The 20895-nt window shown below is 44.9% G+C and overlaps 1 protein-coding gene across 1 annotated transcript in view; it reads left to right on the top strand.

Moving 5' to 3' along the window:
• SLC7A11 (solute carrier family 7 member 11) overlaps window positions 1–20895 on the top strand; it is a 71629-nt gene that overhangs the window by 41998 nt on the left and 8736 nt on the right. The window contains exons 7-11 of the mRNA XM_024568779.4: window positions 8546–8669; window positions 10474–10577; window positions 11760–11856; window positions 13296–13445; window positions 14650–14827. Coding sequence (XP_024424547.1) covers window positions 8546–8669; window positions 10474–10577; window positions 11760–11856; window positions 13296–13445; window positions 14650–14827 — 653 coding nt within the window. The remainder of the gene's footprint in view (window positions 1–8545; window positions 8670–10473; window positions 10578–11759; window positions 11857–13295; window positions 13446–14649; window positions 14828–20895) is intronic.

Here is a 20895-nt window from a genome sequence, read left to right as displayed (position 1 = left end):
GAAAGCAAAACTCCAGAGATAAGACGTTGTGAGAAGACAGTTTACACTTGGGGTAGTATCTGTCATTTTTTCTTGGTTATAAGGTTAGCAATGGGCGATGGGGCTGAGGGAGAAGACGGAGCACAAGGGGAGTCAAGCAGTGGGTAGATATCAGGACTGCTCCTACTGGCCCAGGACTGACAGTCCCTCAGCCGTAGCACCCGGCGCCTGGACGTGAGCACATTATCCCCGGAGAGAGGTGTGCCTAGGAATCTTTGTATTCTAAGAAAAGGCATAGTGAATATACAGTGAAGGCAAAAAAGCTTTTTTTTTACCAAAAGATTTAATGTTTGAGCTGAGAGATAAAAGATCACAATATTTCCATTTCCACTGGGAATATGAATCTTTGTAAACGCACAGCCCGAGGAGAGGAGGGGGAGGACTTGCAGGAGGACCTACCATTTTGTGGGCTTTTGTGACCTTTTCAGGGAGCTGTCACCAGGTCCAATCACGAGTCTTCATCATCGCTTTCTTGACAATGACACATCATCTCTCTAAACCTGCAGGGTGCTTAGCCCATCAACTCTATTTCTTCTCATCTTCGCTTTTCCCTGCTGCTCCATTAAGCTCTTGTGTCCCATGCGCTGTGGCCCTGCCCTGCGTATTTGCCTCTTTGGTTAAGGCCAAGCCCAGCTGTTGGCTGTCCTGTCTGCTCATAGCTTTCCTATGAAGACTTTCCCCCTCGGTTATGCTAGGAGTATAATAGAAATTTGTTGCATTGGAAAATTAGTTTCAACTTCATTGAGTCAAATGTACACAAATACACTTACTTAATCATTCACAGACAGATACCTTATGAAACCAATCTACATATTTTTAATACTTTAGGAAGTTGTCATTGGGTTGAAAAAATGACCTAGAAACGTAATTTGACATAGAGAAGAATCGGGAGCAGTCATTTTAAAACTATCTGAAAGCACCGGAATACTTCCGTTGTCTGGCAGAACGTTAACACATAAACCGGGTAAAGAGGACTGCTGTGGTTGGAGTGAAAACAGAGGAGCCTGTACTGTCTGTTGTCTGTTGTCCACTTGCTATTTCGATTCCGAGAGCACCCAATCGGAAAGCCAGTTATCTACTTGGCCACCAGATATCGAAGTGAATGACTCCTGATAATTAGACTAATCACCGGTGGTCAGAAATGTGGAGTCAATGCTTGGTGGTAGAAGCAGTAGTTCATTTGTCATGGCTGAATGTCCCCAGGTTTACCTGTTCCATTTCCTATAATGTGACGGGCCCTGATTTATGTGCGTATGGAAGTGTTATTAGCTCCTCGTAAGATGTGTTTATGGCCCGAGGGAACTTTGACTCTAATTTTCATTTACTATGCCAGGGTGAGTGTGTTTATTTTATGTTGCCTTGTTTTCAGTGTATTAATTTAATATTCCACTGTCCCATCATGTGTCCTGGGGCAAGACAAGGGCCTTGTGCTTGGCCCTTGTTGGGTGGCGGCAGTTGTCCGATGTGCAGGGGATTTTATGTTCGGAACAATGGGCAGTGGGCTCTGTCTTTGCTCCGTTTCTGGGACGTTTGAATAATGACTTTTTCACCATCCTGGCTTTTTCAGATGTTAATGTTTTTATTTGATTTTGTCATTTGGGGTGTTGTTTTAAGAATTTAACATCACATACTGATCTCTTATAAAACAAGTAGAATGGGACCCATTTTAAGTCTTATTTAACCCAGTTAACTGAAATTTCGACCCGTTTCAATATAATGAAGCCCTTCATTCTTTTGTTCGTTCGGGTGATGCCAGCGGCTCTAACAAACAAACTGCAAATTTTCAATGGCTCTAAACCATCGAAAATTTATTAAATGAAGTAACAGTCAGCCACTGTTGGCATCCCTGGCTCACCGGTGGGCTTTCTTCCACAGGTCTGTGAGCCAGATTCCTTCCAGGATGTGGCTGTGCCTCTCTGTAACTGTCAGTTAGCAAAGTGGGGCAACAAGACAACCCACTTCTTAAACAACACCTTGGCCTTCGATTGCCATGATAATTGACACAGAAGAATGAGGCATATTCCCATCTAGAAACAAGGGAGTTTGGGGAATGCGGTCTATCTAAGCTGCTTCTCAGGAACACCTTCTACTCTGGAAAGAGGAACACATTCGTGGTAGATAACTAATGGTCTCAGCCATACATCCGAATCTCAGGAACTCCGTTATAAAATCGGCTCACTGAGATGCTGTATTACCTTAGAGTACATTCGACCAGATCCGGAAGAAAGTCATGAAAATTTAAAAGGTGTATTTTAAAAACAATATAACAAAAATAAGCAGTGGCCATTAGTGTTATTAAAATATTTTACCTCATTATTTAGTTGCTAACATTTTATTGGAAACCAATTTTATTTTTGTACACTCAGACTTGCCTGCTAATATCTTTATGTTTACCCCTGATGAATACTGATAACTGTAGTATACCTGGAAGCCACACTCTAAACCTTTAGAATATGAGAAAAAATGAGGTGCAGACAATGCAAATTTTTTACTTGCATGAAATGCAAGCAAACAAAAATTTACTCTCAAGCTGTATTTTGCTGAATAATTTTATGTAGGTGTGAATGCATTCTAACAGTAGGAGAAAAAGTAAAGTATTTAAGGAATAAAATTGCTCATATTATCGCTCCTGACTGCCTTTTCCCCTCTTTCTGAATTGAAGGCTTCAGCTCAGTTCTCCCTGTGGTTTTGCTGCACCTTTCTCCCTCCTTTACATGTCTGTGTACGTTTGCCCAGGAGCCGCCTTCAGCCCTGCAGTCTTTTAATCTGTGTCTGTTCATTTCTTACTTCTCCCTCCAGGTCTCTCTGTCTTCTCTTTTGCTTCTGGAGTTCTTCATCTGTGGACAAAGGAGAATGGTGAGATTTAGATTAGACCCCAGTGGTGCTGAAATGTGAAGCAAGCCTAGCCTTGATACTGTACGAAGCAGAGGGCAGGCGTGCCATGCTTGAAGTCAGTGGGGTCACCACATACCTTTCCGCGACAATCTCTTTGCCACATCACTGTGTGCAGCCCTGGCCCGGAAATTGTCAGTAACAGAACTTGGACCACGGACCTTTAAGGATGCTCACAAATAGGTTTATCGAATGTATTCTTCTTCTTGCACTACACTTTTCTTTCAGCACAGCCCACGCCATCTCCCCAACAACTTGCTGTGTCTCCTCAAGTGCATTTCTTCTGAAATGTCATTAACAGCCCCATTCCCACGCATGGCGGGTGACGACGCATGCAGTGGCAGCGCTAAGTGACAATGCGGCAAAATCGCTGCAAACGCATCAGGGATTCGTGCAATTCCAGTCATCTGCAATCTAACAGATTCAAGTCTGGAAAGCTATCAAGAACACTTATTTGTAATTCAGTCCCTGCTAAAACTACCAAAAATCACAGAGCCAGATAGCAGAGCTCCCTGTCCAGGGGTCTCTGGGGAGTTTGGAATGAGCAAGAGTCAGGGGAGGCATGTAAAATGTATGGAAGAAAAATCATATAAGTGAAAAACGTAGATACATTTTCTTTGAGACATACTCTATCTTTTTGCTGGTAACATATGACTGAAGTTTGAGGAGTAAGATAAAATTAACAGTGGTAATAAAATTAACAGTAATTTTGCAAAAAAAATAATTTGTAAGTCAAAAATAGACAGGCTTGAGTAATTTCTGGGTCAGATCTAAAAAGCTTTCAAGGTCTTTTTTGTGTCATTATAAAGAAATTGCAAACTAAGTATGATTCTAAGATGAATACTTGGAATCCAAAGATACTTAAGGTAATTTTAAATACCATATGTTAGGTGAATCACAGTTACATTTCAATCACATAAACAAAAATTCCCTAGTTTACCAACAGAATTAAAAATACTTTCAAAAACCCTGTTTTCCTTTTTTTTTTGTATCTCACATATTAAGTTTGTAATATTCTTGCCCTTCTGAGTTCCTCCTTTCATTCTTCCCTCCTTTTTTTCTGAATGCCAAACACATGTGTTAAAATATTAATGATTTTTAAATAGAAAATGTGAAGCATCACCACTTGTCTTAAAGGATCCCAGAATACCCGAATACCCAGGAGTGGGTTCTAGCAAACCTGTCACCGCGCCCAGCCCCGTAGCTCAACGACAGTTGCAGACGCCCCAGGAGCAGCGAGTTCTGTGGCCCCCAGTGTGTATATCCGACACAGGGGATCGTGTGGGACTTATTTTGGTTCACAGAAATCTCCGAAGGTTTTGTTCAAGTTACACAACAATTCTAGTAAATGTCCAAAATTCGAGTGATTACAGAATTACTCATATGGTCCGAATATCAGAAATCACTGTCACCTTCAGATGCGCTTAAGTCTCTGGAGACTCAAGCTAGGTTTACTCATTCTGTTTTCATAGCAAGAGTCTTTTTAGCCAGTAGGGAGCCCTGGAAACAATGGTTATTTCTGATGCTCTATTACAGCTGTGAAGCATGTTAAAAAATGCAGCCCATGCTGCATGGATATTTGTGAGGGCTACTAGTTACGTAGAAAACTATACTTGGCTTAAAATGAGTCACATTGTAACAATCCAGTTTTTGTGTCACTTATGCAAAATATAATATATGTTTATCAGCATGTAAGTGTCTTAGGGACCTTGTAGACAGAGTTAATGTAGGCACAATGCAGCCATGGTATGATAGGGTGTGTCACGGATGTGGAAAATAGAGCTGGAGAAGCTAGGTTCAAGTTCTAGCCCTTCCCTGACAGCTTTTGTGACTTTGGCCATGGCACTTAACCCCCTGAATCTTGAGATCCCTTGTTTGAAAATAGGGGTATCAATTACCTCCTATCTCAATCGGTTATGAATTTTATTTATTAATTATTCATACTCTAGCTCATTCCACTCAAGATTTGAAATGACATGTGTGTATTTGAAGATAAAGTATATTTGCTAGTGCTTTGGAGATTATACAAAAGTAAAGTATGAGCCAGTACTGGTGGGACCACTTGGTTTCATGCGGAGGTCTGTTCCTCAGAATGAAAGTGCTTCTCAGCGAATGTTCCAGACTTCATGTGATGAGTTCAAATGGAACAAGTCTTTATCCATAGATACCAGTTGACATAGACTGGTTATAGGTGCCCATCTAAAATAAACCTGTAAGAAACTACTCAAGACCTTTTGACTGAAAACAATTTGCAACTAATGAAAATATCAGATTCTCCCATACTTAATGCCTGTTCTTTGAAAGGTCTAGATATAATGACAAAAAGCCCTTAGGGATTATGTGACTCTTTTCAATACATTTGTATTTTGTTACTCATAACAAACACTCACAAATCCTTGAGAAGGAGTGGACGTCACAGGTGTCGATGTGAGTCATTTTTATCCAGCTTGACGATGCTGGCTTTGTGGAGCTTAGCATTAGCGGCAGCCTCCCCGGCACACAGGGGCGGGAACCTTCCACGCCCTGGTAGCGCCTTTAATTCCTTGTATCATTGGGTGCCGTTTGCTTTAATCTTGGGTTACTAACTGTGCTTATCTGCCCTCTGCGTCCAAGGCCTTCACAAAGATTGCCATGACGTGGCCGAATAGCTTTCATCAGCTCACCCAGCTGCTCTTGTGCTGTGACGCTCAAAACCCAGGAGTTAACCGTGGGTGCCAAGCCCTTCTCCACACGTCACCCGCTTTCTTGGTAGCCGGTTACTGTTTATCGCAAGGCAGCCGGGATTCCTCTCCTCCTTCCCTTTGTCCAAGTGAAGTAGAACCTCCGGGCAGAAGAGAGTGGCTGTTTCGCCACAACCCCTCCAATTCCCGAGCCCCCTTTTGACCTGGAGGGGTTACCGGGCACGTTAGGAACTGCACAAGGTCAGACCGCTCTCTCCTCCTATATTTTAAGGTCCGTTGAGTTTCCCCTCTAATGTCTGTTGAGTAGATTTAGCTGATAGTAAAATTGTTCATCTGGTTCAGTTTATCTGACAAGCATACCTACTTTTCCTTCTTTTCCACTAAAGTTGTCTAGGGAAATTAATTAAGCTAGCCTTTTAAATTAAAAAAAAAAAAAAAGAAAACAGAAAATCTACTTCCTAAACAGTGAAACTGTACATTACAGTTCATGTTACACAGAAAATCTATACAAATCATGGAATAAGGACTTTTCCCTCCTTCATGGTAGATGAAGCTGCATTTTCAGTGACTGCAGGAGCAACATAGGCTTGATAAGAGCTCTCCAATAAACATGATATTCAGCAATTGTGATTTCTCTGCAAATTAATAGCGCTTGACGACCCACATGTGGAGGAGAGAGCGTACACATTGGTGGTTAAAATGCTTTGACTTCAAGGAAGGCCAGATGGGCAGCTGAAGTCTGTGTTTCTGCTTCCCATCTGTGTATCCTTGAACAGTGACTGCAGTTCTCCAACACTTCATTTCCTCATGTAGAAAATGGCCATGTTTCCAACCTACGGCACTTCCTAAGGACAAAGGGAGACAAACACGTAAAGTGCCTAGTAAAATGTTGGGCGCATAGCAGACACCACGTAGGTGGCAGCTGCCGCTGGTGTTGCTTCTTGTTACTGACAAGCTGAGACAGAAAAAGGAAAAAGGAAAGCTGACCTGGAAGGGTCCCTTCAAAGATCCCTTCTGCGAATATCTGCTTAGAAAACCTCCCTCAGAAGGACCATACCCTCTAGGCTGGGGGAGGTCTCGATTCCTGCCACAGGCCCAAGGCCAAATTTGAGACCGACTCCTCTGCTGTTTTCCAGCATCCTGGGATGAGGCGGGGCTACCTGTCCCGGTCCGGTTAGGTCACTGCACTGCACTTCACTGTAAGTCTCCTCCCTTTTTATTAGCAGGACCTTTTCACTTCTTAATTCCATTCCTTCATACTGTTCATGCAAGGGACAGAGAATCTCTCACCCTCTCTCTGCTTCTCTCCTCCATGGAAAGAACTTCACGTCCCATTTGGGGAAATCCTAAAGGAAAGGATTCAAGTTTAAAATAGTACAGTGAGTGATTGAAAAGCTGCCTGTTGACCTTCGTGTTCATCTCCATTCCCCCTTGTATTTCCATAAAACCTTTCTTCCAAAGAAGCAGAATTCGTCTTTAATTTGCCTTGTGCCAGTCACTCTTTTGGATTTAATTGGCCTGGTGATTTCCTTTGCTTAAATGTAGCATTTATCAGTCATAACTGGTAATGCATGTTAATGGCGTTACGAGGAAATTCCTCAGTCTGTTCTTTGCCCCCAGGAAGGGGAACATCTCCTCCTTTCCTATCAGGATGCCAGGATTTAGAGGCCAGCGTGTTTCCCCATCAATGCTTAAGGCTCTAGGCATCAGGGGAGTGTTGGGCTCCAAGGGGCATGATGGATGGCAGCTGCTGACTGGCTAGGGTTGCCTGTTCTGCATAATGAGCGGGCACTTCCTGTGCTAAAAGCACACCCAGCTTGGAGAGTGAGGCAGGCTATGCCCCTTTTCCTCTTGGAAGAGATTGTACTGAAGGCTTTGTTAGTGGTCCCCAGCAGGGTTAAGGCTCCAGGAGGGCTGATGAGCTCTATGGCTAAAAAAACCCAAAACCAAAAAACCCATCAGCCTTTATGCTGGGAGCTGAAGGTTTAAGTTGCCTGGACTGGAAAGAGTCTGAGGAGGTGGTGATGTTAAGCAAGTAATGTGTATCAGTAATGTGGAATCAAATTACTGGGTCGGTAACTTCCTGGCTTCCCCAGTGCCTTGAATGAAAACATAACGTTGCCTCTGCGCTGGGTGTTTCTTGATGCTGTGTCACGTCAGCACTGTCCGGTCACATGTACTTCACAGCACATCCCCTCTAATTTCACGGGATTATCTGTGCTGTTGCTTTAATAGACACTCATGATCTTGAGCTTTCTTTGAACTCACAGCAGGGCAGTGCACAGGCATTATTGTGAGTGCTTCTGTGCATTTTGTGTCGCATGCAAAATTACTATTCCCATCGTTTAGAAAGGTATTGATAGCCCCATCCTGCTCTCGCACTTCCAAAAGTACTTCAGAAGCATTATTTGCTGATAAGGAAAGCTACTGGAGGGGAAAATCCCCTGCATGTGAAAGACCCTGCAGGGGACCAGTGTCAGAAAGGCGTGGAGGCCGTGAACTGGGGTTAGAGTCATAGAGGACCACGGTTCTCAACTTGGGGTCCCCTGGCCAGCAGCATCGGCATCACTGGGGACTAGTTAGAAATGCAGACAGAGCCTACTGAGTCAGGAGCTCCGAGATGGCTGTGTTTTAACAAGTCTCCCAGGGGACGCATGCTCATTTATGGAGCACAAGACTGGGATAGACCCGCCTGCTCTGGGGGCGGAGCAGGGGACAAGACACCCGAAGTGTCCACCCCCATGGATGGGATCACTTTACCCAGGAACGTGTGGTACTTCACCCTGGTGAAATGTTTATGCACACCCGACAGAGCCTGTCATTATCACACATACCATTTAATTTTTTTTGTTTGAATTCGCCTGTTATCTTCTTTGGTTTCAGGAAATGACTCACAAAAGATGACTAATAAGCGATTCCCTTGTGCGTTTCAGAACTGTCCCCCTGGCCATCTGCATATCCATGGCCATCGTCACCATCGGCTACGTGCTGACCAACGTGGCCTACTTCACGACCATCAGCGCAGAGGAGCTCTTGCTGTCCGATGCAGTGGCAGTGGTGAGTGCAAGCTGGGGGCCTGCCAGCTTGGATTTAGGTCGATGAGTTGATGCAGTTTCATAGCAGAAAAGGGTTTGGAAATTCAGTAATCTCTTCCTGACCTAAATGATAATGAGTATTTAAAATTGTAGAACACACCTTAGCACATTCCGTTCAGCTGACACAGCTAAAATCCCACGTGGTTTCTCCATAGTGTTAATTTCATGTAGAATATTTCCGCATGTACATGCGTGGAAACACATTTCCACACATGTACATCGAGTAGAGGCATTGTTCTTCCAACATGTCTTGAAGGGCAGGTGGGCAGTTCCTGAATTGTTTAAAAAAATGCATTTTTGGTATGCAAATTGCAATGCATATTATACTGTTTCCTGTTGGTGAACTTTTCAAACATTCTCCCCAAAGTACCCCTTAAGAATTTCCTAGTTGACCATAAATGTTTGTTTCTTCTAGTGTATTCTTTTGAATACTAGTCATAGGATATTATTGATTTGGGGGAACACTGAATTATTAAAAGCTAAATAGATATCATTGCCAAGTACATCTTGGAATACTAAAGATGCTAATGTGCATTTTAACTCCCAAAGAATAGGGACTCAGAATTTTACATTTTCCAGGATTTGTTAGAGTTCAGACCATCGATGCTCCCAAAAGTCATGTTATGGGTCTGTTATTCTGTGACCCATACTTTTATTTTGTATAAAAATTTAGGTAGTAAGAGAGCCTTTATTCATGACCTCACAACAATCAAGGGGGAAAAATAACTTCCCATTATTAGATGTCAATTCCTTTCAAAATAGTCCCTATCAGCTCATATCAGCAACTTCCACAGGGAACCAATGATCTCGTTTCATGTGAGCCTACGTACGAGCGACTGTATTTAAAGCAAGACTTGGCCACTGCTGTACGTTCTAGCAGACACCCCCACGTACGGATCTCCCTGACGTGGGGCCAGTCACCTCCTCGCACTAGATGGAGGGACACACTTGCTCTGTGGGCGTGATATGGTCCTTTAATGGCACAGTCCCAGATACATCAGGACAAGTGAAGAATCCCACCTTAGTTTTTATTTTGGAAAATACACCCTTTATGCCATGGCATTAAAGGAAATTTCTTGTTTATCTCTTGTATTTTCTCTGGCTTGATTTCCTTGGACTTGGACTTGCATTCTAGCCTTTTTATAGGAAACCACAGAAGAAACTGCCAGATAATTGAGATGGAGGTGCTGGTTCGATAAACAGAGGTTCAGCTGATGTGCTTCATGTAGATTTAAAAGATTTTTAGCGCATCGCATAGATATGATGTAAATGATTAAGTCATCATTTTCTTTCTATTACTCTTGTATGTCATAACGGTGGGGTTGGCATGTGAAACAAGATTCTGGCATGCTTCTCAGTGTACACTGGTGCTTTACTATCAAAATGTGGCTTTCTTGGCTAAGGAGAAGGTACTATGCAAAAAAGTACTTCTGTCTCCAAGGGCAGAATTTCTGAAGGAGCTTTTTCCATTTACTGGAATAATGGAAGATTTTGGCCATAGCTGGTAAAGATTCATTCAGGAAATGCATCATCGCATTTTGAAAGTAGAGAACAGGTGCTTGTTTAGACCTTTGCCCATGTTTTTGCAATAAACAACGCCTGGGTATTGTCCACAGAGTCAGTCTGACCCTAACCTAAGAGAAGGATTATAAAACAGACATATCACCAGGCTAATAGAAAGTCCTAGAGCGAGTCTGGTATGTATTGTTTCATTTTATTTTACTTTCTGCCAAAGCATTAATTTGTGTTGTTCTGTCTTTCACCAGACCTTTGCTGAGAGGCTACTGGGAAATTTCTCCTTAGCGGTTCCGATCTTCGTTGCCCTCACCTGCTTTGGCTCCATGAATGGTGGTGTATTTGCTGTCTCCAGGTGAGTGAGTTCAGGCATTTCCAGAAATGTATTGCTGTTTCTGAGGTTGAACAGGATAAGGATAACTTTACAAGGAAACGGCCTCCAAATCTGTTGTTTTTAAAGGGACATGCTGGATGGAAGTCTTCATCCAAATACCAACTCCATTTCTTATTCTGCCCAGTAGAGGGCACTGCTCCTCTACTCACAGCCAGCCTGACTCTGGGCATGTGGCATTTTTTTAATAGAATGTCTACAGAGTCTAGCAACAGCTCTTTTATTTCTGGTGATAAAATCTGTTGTTTCTCTAAAGGTGACAAGAGAAAAAGTAAAGTAAAGAGACACCAGAAATCACCACCCCATCTGTATCCCTATTGCTTTCTTTGATGCAAAAGTCCTTTTTGTTTTAATAACATAAGATTAAAACCCAATCAGGTAAATATGAATGCGAGATGTGTTGTCATCCTTAGAAACAAAATAGCCAGATGTTTACCAGGGAAATGAGCTTACTCAGGAGGAGCAGAGGAGCTGCAGTTCTGAACAGCAAACTGTAGCAAAACCATAGGCAAGTGCAGAGAACAAAGGAGAGGGGCTTGTTTTTATAGACGAAAGGAGGGAGCGGAGAGGGGCGGTTTTGATTGAAAGGCCATTGGAAGAGAGTGAGAGTGCAGGGTTGTTGTGGCTTCTCACCAGCTGGGTTATTGCCGGGCGAGGAGAAAAATGTCTTTTCTCCTGCTGAGGTGGTGAAAAAGCATCTTCCTGTTGAGCTCTCCTTTCAGGGCTTCCCACCTCCGTTTTAAATGAGGTTTCCTTTATTCATGTTCAAGTGTGTGTGTGTGTGCCTGTGTGTGTGTGTTGGGTTGAATTGGATAGACAGCACGCCCACAATCCTGGGAGCCTAGAACTAAATTACCATGTGCTTTTTACATGTAGGGAGAGCTATGCTGAGTCAGATGCTGCTTTGTTTCTCCTCAAAGAAGAATATATAATACACTGGCAGATTTTCATTAAATTCTAAGTCAGGTTTCTCATGATGTTCTCTACCTTATCTGAAAAGTGAAATTGAAGTAATCTCCTAAGAAATGTTCCAGCCATTTGGTATGAAAAAAGCTGCACGTTGTCTCTGAGATTTCTGGGATCTTTTCCCTCTGCAACGATTGATCAATTATACAGTCAACTCCACCCCCATTTCTCTCCCATCAGGTTATTCTATGTTGCGTCTCGAGAGGGTCACCTTCCGGAAATCCTCTCCATGATTCATGTCCGCAAGCACACTCCTCTGCCAGCTGTTATTGTTCTGGTAATGCATATTAACATCTCTAGATAGAACCGCGGATAACAGGTTAGCAAAGAGGACGTCACACCAGACTTTAGAGAGTGCTTTCCTTTCTTATTCATTGCAAAATCGGCCCAATGTATATCTGGGAGGGGGTTGGCAGGCAGGCTGTTTCCACTGCTTCCCTTGACTCAGTATTTCTGACGCAGATTTGATGCTGTGCGGCAGTAACTGCATCGCCTTTCTCCTTCACATGTAGACAATTCTGAGGTCTAGGGGAAATGAGTTAGCTTGGCTCCTGTCATTAATACAGGACCTTGCAGAAAAGGGGGCAGAGGAGTAAGTCCCAATTCTAAGCACTGAGAGTGGAGCTAAAAACCACAGTCCTGAATGATGCAGATGTCTCCTCTTAGGCTCCTTATAATGAAATGCACACAAAATTATAGGGGGAAAAACATGAAATCCTAGACGGTGTAGTGATTCTGTGGTTGAAAGTGAGACATTCAAGAGTAACCCTACAAGGGGAGAACTAAAAACACTGACCCTTAAATGTATTTGTGACACGTGGGGTACGGAAGGCTGTGTAAGGTTGAAAGTCCTCAAACACCCACAGGCCATGGGAGAGTCACTTTTACCTACCATTTTGTAACATTTCTCTCAAATGGAATCTGCTGTCAGGAGCACCATAGAATGCATTGAGCATTTTTTTTCATGCATTTAATTTGTTTCAGAATGCTTCCTTGTAATTTCTTTGTAAAGTACACAGTGCTCTCTTGGAGAAATCTGGAAGGTAATGGTCACTTGTGGGAACTGAGTGTACTAGGCTGTGAAGAGGGCTTTTGTTTTCAGCCGCAGCTATCGGCTATCAGTGAGGCCGTCCTTGGCACGCACAGCTGCGGAGACTGGCTGGGCTGGTCTTCCCTGCGGTGTGGAGGGTCACCCGTGGCAAGCACACGGGGAGCTGAGAGGGGAGGAAGGAAAGGTCACTACTTTGCATTCCGGGCACGACAGCGCCCCCTAGCAGTGGCTGAGCCTCATGGGTGCGCAGGCCAGAGCCCCTCAGACCTCCCTGGTGGGGCTTTCTGCCAACTTTCCAATAGGGCGCTCTTTGGATTTTGTTACTCGTTATCAGTGACCTCGGTTTCTTGGTCTTCCCATTTTGAGCCACTGAGAACGACTTTGAAAAGTCAGCCTCTCCCATCAGATGGAAAAGCAACGTAAAAACCAAACATCCATATGAAATCCCTTCTGAATACCGGGTCGCGACGATGGCCCTCGCATGCTGTTACTGGTGTGCAAAGAGACGTTCAGGGCAGAACCCGGGCAGGAGGGTGGCTTCTGCTCGCCTGGCAGTTTGTCAGTGTAAACGATCATTTGAGAAAGATGGTAGGAAGGCCTGTTACCGCTGGCCTCACCTGTGTTCCCTCGGACTCACCCAGCTCGGTTTCTGTCCCCTCCCCCAGTACCCTCTGACGGTTGTGATGCTCTTCTCCGCGGACCTCTACAGTCTCCTGAATTTCCTCAGTTTTGCCAGGTGGCTTTTTATTGGGCTGGCGGTGGCCGGGCTGATTTATCTTCGCTACAAACGCCCGGATATGCATCGTCCTTTCAAGGTAAGCTCGGCCACCTTAATAGGCTCACATCGGTCTGTCTCCCGATGCCTAGTCCTCCCTTCCTTGTACCTTGGGGATGGGGCACCATGCTCTCCTGGAAAGTGTTTAATGCAGGTAGTGCCCTCAGAGTGGATTGAGTTCAGCCTGGACAAAGAGACCATCACTTTTTTTTTTTAATGTGATGTACTGAACTTCGTCATACTTTTGAAGTGAGGCGTTATTAATGGAAGATGACTGCTGTGCTGATTTTTCGCGATATGTCCAAAGATCTGATGAATTCGAAGTACGGGATACTTTGATCTGTCTTTACGCTGAGTATTTGCGGACAGCCAGACTGAGAGAGAGTGAGGCAGATACATACGGCATCATATCACTCGTTAAAACTCGAAAAAAGGATGCTTCCTTACCAAATAGGCATTTTAAGTAGTTTTAAAGGTTATGACTCCTTACATTGCTCTTTTTCTACAATATACACTCTAGAAGGAATAAATAGGTAAAACATAAAGGGAAGTGAAGATGTGTGAACATACCCCTTAATCCAAAGCACACTAACCATAACTAAGGATCCCTTAGAGAGGGCTGAAGAACGTGCTACTCACCCCCTCAGCCTTGGACCTGCCTAGATTGATTTGTCCTCACTGTTCAGAACGGATAAGGTTGTCAGTTACGTCGTTAGAATTTGTTGCTAATTATATTCACTGCCTAATCCCGGCAACATCTTCATTAGTGGTTGCATAGGAGTTGGCCTGTTTCGTTCCTGTCGTTTCTTATTGTGCGTCTCCAACAGAAAATCAATGTTCCCCGAAAGGATTTAACATGTAACTAGCAGCCCGTGGTCTTGGCTCCACATTAAAGTGGATTCTAATCATAATTACCAAACAGCCTATCTTTTAATATCAAAACCAGAGATAAGAGTGGTACTTAACTAGGAAAATAATTCAAACAGAACTCCTGTACTGAAACATATTTGTTTATCCTTAGATTTTATTCTATCCAAAGATTTTTTTTTTTAATTAAGGGAGTATGTTTGATACATTCTGTGCCCCTTTAAAGAGATTTCGCTACCAAGGTAAGGTAGGATGATGCCTGTCACCTGGTCATGTGACCAGTGTGTGCCCCAGGCACGTGGCTGACGTTCTCATCACTAAGTGCCGTCCGTCTCCTGCATCTGCGGGAAGTGACTTGCTTCTGTGCTGCCTTCCAGGTGCCGCTGTTCGTCCCGGCGTTGTTTTCCTTCACATGCTTCTTCATGGTTGCCCTGTCCCTCTACTCCGACCCGTTCAGTACGGGCATCGGCTTCATCATCACGCTGACGGGGGTCCCTGCGTACTATCTTTTTATCATATGGGACAAGAAGCCCAAGTGGTTTAGAAGAATGTCCGGTAAGTCTTTTAAGCAGCTTCGGAACATTTTTAGAGACCGTGTGGTAGGAAACTCACCAGTGTGTATATGCGTAACGCACGCATCTTAAAGTGTAAAAGCGTTGGTGGGACAGCTGCTAGTCTGAATACGTTCGTTACTGCATTTTCCCCAGGACTGGACGCAGGAAGAGCGGGAAGCTTGTTTAGGGAGCAGCCACTGAATCCTTGCGGCACAGTATTTTGTTGGGTTGCTTAGTCACTTCTTGCGAGAATAGCTTCCTTAGGTAGAAGTTTACCAGCGGTTCTGAAAATGGCCTAATTGCTCTCCTGAGTCCTGTAGTAGATGGACTACTTATTTTTATTCTGGGTTGAATGCAGCTTAGTGATTCTATATCGTAACAGGCTCCTCGATGAGAGCTATCAGATCTGGCGGGAGTTAGGCAGAGACCTACCATCCCCTGATTATAGCGCCACCCTACTTCATAGGTGTGGAAAGGCTCACCGGGGCCAGAGGCCGGCCAGAACAAGGGAGAGAAGAATCACAGCTCTCATGTGTTGTGTGATTCCGTATATTAGCACAAATATGACCGTAATCTTTAAAAACCTTCTGAGGTGGGAAAATTATTGTTCCTATTTTGTGGACTTTTTATAGCACAGGGGAATTCACCTAACTTGTTGCAAGTCATGTATTAGGTAGAAGAGCTAGAATTCATGCTCGGGCAGGTTTGTGTTTTAGAAAAATCATCTGGGGGACAGTGAGGATGGGTTTGAGGGGTTTGAGGGTGAAGGCAGAGGGCAATCCCGATGAGACTGGGAAGGGTCTGAACACAGGCCGCTGCAGCAGGGTCCAAGGCCAAGGGGAAGACACTCAAGAGGAAACACCCTCAGAGCTTGGTCACCAGGTAAGTTGGAGGAGGAGAAACTAGCAGGTCGGTAGTAGGAAGGTGCTTAGGAACAGCCTCTGTCGAAAGCCCAACGCTGTGTCCTGGACTCTGCCAAGGGACAGTTTTTCCTTGTGTGATTGTCTCTTCCGGTCCGTCCTCCATGAGATCTGTGGGTGAGGCGGGGTTATTCCCGTCCCCAGGGGGGGAAACCAGGCCTCGGGGAGGGGAGGTTTCATTTTTGAGTGTACAGAATTTAAACCATTGAGCTGGAATTTGAACCCACATCTGCTGGACTGGGAACTCCATGATTTTTCTAGATTGGGTTCCTGGGGGAAGAGAGAGAAGGGTAAAAAACACAGCCAGAGAAGCAGGTATTTTCTTGTTGGTGAGTTTAGACAAGAACTTTTCTCATTTTTTTAATTTCTTACTTTACCATAATTAATTTTTAAAAGTCCAGCAAAAAGTTCAGAGAGATTTCTGGTAAAATTGTTAATAAAAAATATCAGTGCTACTAAAAATAAAATTGAAAAACCCCCAACAACTTGGTGTATCTATTGAATCTCTAGTGTGCTACATGAACTCAGGCCAGTCATTTAAAATAGAGTTTTGCTACTATTCCTCTTTATTAGCCTTTAATTGGTATTTGGTGTCTTTAACCTCATTTGTACTGTTTATACTGAAGTTTGTTTCCTAGCTGGCAATGCTATTCCCCAAAGAAGCGTTCCTATAAAAGTTAGGTCCTTTAAGGCTAACACAGGCACACGTAGCAGAGTATTTAATCTCTATTTCTTGTTGGATCGCATTAGTTTTCTGTAGAATATTTTCAGTTATGTTTCTCAGGGGTAGGCAACTCGATTCTGAGAGAAAAAAAGTAAGTCTCTTTAAACAGCATTTTCCATCAGGCTGCTCTCCTCAGCACCAGTGTCCGGGACAGATTAACACTCATCACTGTGGGGCCTGGGTCTGTCCCAGGTGCTGGGCGAGGTGGTGAGACCCCCGAGCACCATGGGAAACCAAGGGCGCGTGGGATGAAACAGCCGGCAGCCCTGGAGCTGAAGACAATTCCTTGTTTCCTCCCACTTAGTAGGCATTTTGTTCCTCCCGCTTGCAGTCCGCCCACTGTGAGACTTCTTTCCTTTTGCTAACATGTATGTATTTTGTGCCGTTCTTTTGGTCAGTCATGCCTGCTACTAGGTTCTGCGCTTGATCTTTCTTTGATGTGTTTCCCCGCTACTGTAATTTCAAAGTTTTGGGTTATTTTTCTGTCTCTAATGATGTTTTGAACCTCTCCGAGGACCCCAGATTTAGCGGTGGCCATCTGTGAAAGCAGCAGCAGCAATGCCGTGGTCCCATAACGGTGATTCGGTTCTCAAAAATGCCATTTAGTCTCACTGAGGAGCGTGGCAATTCTGCCTTGAATCTGCGCTCACTGTCACCCTTTATCTTTATAGCTGCCTTGGAATTCCTTCCTCGATTTTGTTTGATTTTCCTCTTAGGCAGCATTCCTGTAATAAAACAAAAAAAATTCATAGTATTTATTGCTGCAATAGCAAGTATTTTCCTAGCCTTTGGCCAAAACAAAACGCTCGCACACAGGCGGACAGAGCAGCAGAGTCCCGAACCAGAAGGCCGCTGCTCCCCGCAAACGCCTCCTTGTTGCTGGAGACAAGCCCCGCGTGAACTCGGAGGCCAGAGAGCCTCTGCTTGGAGCAGTCCGTTCAGTAATTTAATATCAAATTGTCTTGTTGGGTAACATTCTCTAGCCTGTGTATTAGGCTTTCTTCTCACCCCGATACACACGAACCCATTAGCCTGGTGAAATGATGGTTTATCAGAACACACAGCCCCGAGGGTGCGTCCATAAAACATGCAAGGCCACCGAACAGCTGTCAGGAAATGGTGAAAGGCCGCTCGGCCCAGACAGCCAGGGAGTGTTCTGATCCTGAGGATGGGAGGCTGTCAGAAAGCAGATGCATTGCTCCGGCCACAGGATGCCAGTATTGAACCACGTACTGCTCGATCGCGTTCCTAGGGTGAAAATAGAGGGGCTCTGGAGGGAATAGTTAGGCACCCAGAGAGCTTTTTCCGGCCATCTGTGACAGAGTGCTTCCTTCTTCGGGCTGTTTATCTGTATTTATCCATAGACACATGAGCTTCTCACCTAAGGGAAACGAGGCAGGTACCCCACTGACATGCGCAGACGCCTGGGGATACTGAGACCCGACAAACCCGGCCAGGCTCCGGGCAGCTGCTTTCCTTGACTGCCTGGATTTATGAGCCAGGTCCCATCCCCGTGGAGAGGGAGCGGGGTGACTGGAAGTTGGTGCCCCTTGCTCAGGGCAGGATTTGGAGGACAGCTGCAGTTAAACAAAGTCTTTGATGATAAAGACTGGTACTGGGCAGCCCCAGCAGAATGTATCCATCTGCGTGGACGGTGACCGGGCAAGTCCAGAGCCCTAAAAGCACAGGCTGCTGACGGTGTGCTGCTGTGACTCATTGACGAGACCTCCCGGGGAGTGGCTCAGTGGACATCAGGCAGATGCTCCCCGAGGACCGCAGTGCTGCATGTACAGTCCGTCGACCTTGAATACACTTCCCAGGGGCCCAAACGAGAGCGTCTGCAGGAAAAGGTTCTCAGGTCTTTTCGGAAAAGAAGTACGTACTATTTTTCTTATCCCAACGTCTGGGGAAGAGTTTGTGCTAATATTCCATGACTTCTGGCTGTAGGTCCTGTGCTTGTACCAGGTGTGGTTGGTAAATCAGTTTCTGTCAGGTCCGTTGTTGTTTCCACTGGTTTCAGGAACACCTGCTGGACAGGAAAGGTGGAACTGAAACTGACCGTTGCTATTGGCCTTGTACCTCATAGTTACTGCAAACCCCAAAGTGGACTCACTGGCTCCATTTTATTTGAAGAAATCGTATCACAGGGGTGATTGTCCTTGAAGCCAAAGGACTCCTATGAGTGTGGATGTCGCTGGATGCCACACCCCTGGGCTTCCTGGGGCAAGCAGGAAGCTTCCTCCCAGCCTTGCTTGGGTCTGTGGAGCGCCTCTCTGAGACCCTCTCTGAGACCCTCTCTGAGCCCAAGGCTGTAGATGACCTAGACCACAAGCGGCAAACACGAGGCCCGTGGGCCGAGTCCGGCCCTCCACCTTGACCACCTTATCTGGTCTGGCACCTTGTTTCTACCTGGTGGCACCGCCGAGCTCTCGCTTAACTGTTACGGAGTCATTACATTTATACAGTCCTAAAATTACATTCGGCCCTCTGAAGGCAACCTCAGGGCTGATATGGCCCCTGGTGACAATGAGTTTGATACCCCTGACTAGAAGAAAATGTTGGCGTGGAAATGACAGCGACTCAGAGCCAAAATCAGGCACGCTGCCCCAACCTCCTTCTGAAGACAAACATTCTCCAAATCCGGAGGTTCCGAGAGAGCATAAGAAAGTCACAGGAGACACAGGACTGAGAAGGAAGAGAAATGACTGGGCGTGCAGAACCCAAAGGGAGATTCTTTGGCCCCAGATGTGCGATTGAATAGAAGACCCAGAGTGACTGAACATCCAGGAGGGAAAACGTCACACTTTGAGGAAACCAGCAGGGTCTCCAGGTTGCTGTCCCTTTGCCGGGACCCAGTACAGCATTGTGACCTGGGTAAGCAAGATGTCCAAGAAAACAGAAGGCTGGTGGTCCCAGAATACAGACACGCACTTTGGAAGAGGCTTATGTTTTGAACATGAAGGAGCAGATGCTGCGTGTGAAAGGCAGTTACTAGAAAAAAGGAAAATCTCAGTAGATAAATGCATGAATAGACACACACACACACACACACACACACACACACGGCAGGTGTGGAGATAGCTCAGGGAGCTACAGCAGACTTCTCCGGGGAGGAAGGAAGGGCCGGGGAGGATGTCAATTGAAGCACACTGCTTTGCACTTGACCACGGCAGACGCCTAAGGCCTCTAATTTCACCCTTGCAGATGGCTCCGGCTCCTTCTCTGCCTGCAAAGCCACATCTTCCTACTATTAATCGACACTTTTCTACAGTTTTTTTTTTTTCTAGGATAATTTTACCATTTTCCTTTCCTGTAAGCATGGACCTTTACGCTCTTGAGTGGTCCCTTGTGCTTCATGTACATTTCAATGTAGAATGGGCTGTGACAAAGTGCAATTTATTTAAGAAACATTTACATAGAGTTTTTACCTTTTGCCAGAACTGTGCTGCGCCCTGTATATTATAAAATGAGTGTGTTGAGGAAAACAACTTTGGGGAAAACAACTGTTATAAAGTGAAGGATGAAAAAACAAACTTTTTAGTGGTATTAAATGTTGCTTGGAAGGGATTTGTTCCAGGTAACAAGTCGTAAGTGAGGAGGAGGAAGACCGTGTCTCTGGATGAGAGATGGTCTGGGTCTGAAACCATCACCAAGGAAGATTGTAGACGCTCAGGGCCAGAGCCATTTGAAGAGTTTCCGTAGGGACTGATCACAAAGATAAGAGGTGGACGAGAGCTAGTGTCCTGGGAAACTAGAGTCACAGAGGTCTAGGACTGCCGAGGTAGAATCATCTAGCCCAGCGGCGCCTACCTTTTAGTCTCTCTCTGAAGCACAGATTTCTGGACCCTTCCTTCAACTTCTGGTTCAGTATGTCCAGGATGGGGCTTGAGGGGCCTTTCTATGTCTCAGCTTCTCTGCAGTGTACTGAGAACTTTGAGAGAACTTTGAGAACCACAGACCTAGTCCAAGTCTCTCATTCTTCTTTTTTTAAATTAATTTATTTTCATGGAGGCATAATTGACATGTAGCATTGTGTAGGTTAAAGGGCACAATGTGTTGGTTTGATACAATACGTTTAAGTATCGCCGAATGGTCGCTACCGCAGCTTCAGCTAACGCCTCTGTTAAGTCATATGTTTGTCACTACTTTTTCGTGTTGCAAACAGTTAAGATTTGATCTCTGAGCAACTTTTATAATATACTATGTCGACTATAATCACTGTGCTGTACATGAGATATCCAGAAGTCACTTGCTAGTTGTCAGTTTGCACCCTGAAACAGCATCCTCCCCAGCCCCTCATCATCAGCATTCCACTCTCTCTGTGCAGGTTCAGTGGTTTTAGGTCCCTCAGATAAGTTATTGCACACAGTGCTTGTCTTTCCCTGCCCGACTTGCCTCCCTTAGCGCGATATCTTCAAGGTCCAC

Source organism: Desmodus rotundus, chromosome 9 (assembly GCF_022682495.2).
Source record: "Desmodus rotundus isolate HL8 chromosome 9, HLdesRot8A.1, whole genome shotgun sequence".
Taxonomy (NCBI): domain Eukaryota; kingdom Metazoa; phylum Chordata; class Mammalia; order Chiroptera; family Phyllostomidae; genus Desmodus; species Desmodus rotundus.
The sequence above is the reverse complement of the archived record's forward strand: the minus strand, read 5'-3'. Positions and strand labels throughout refer to the sequence as shown.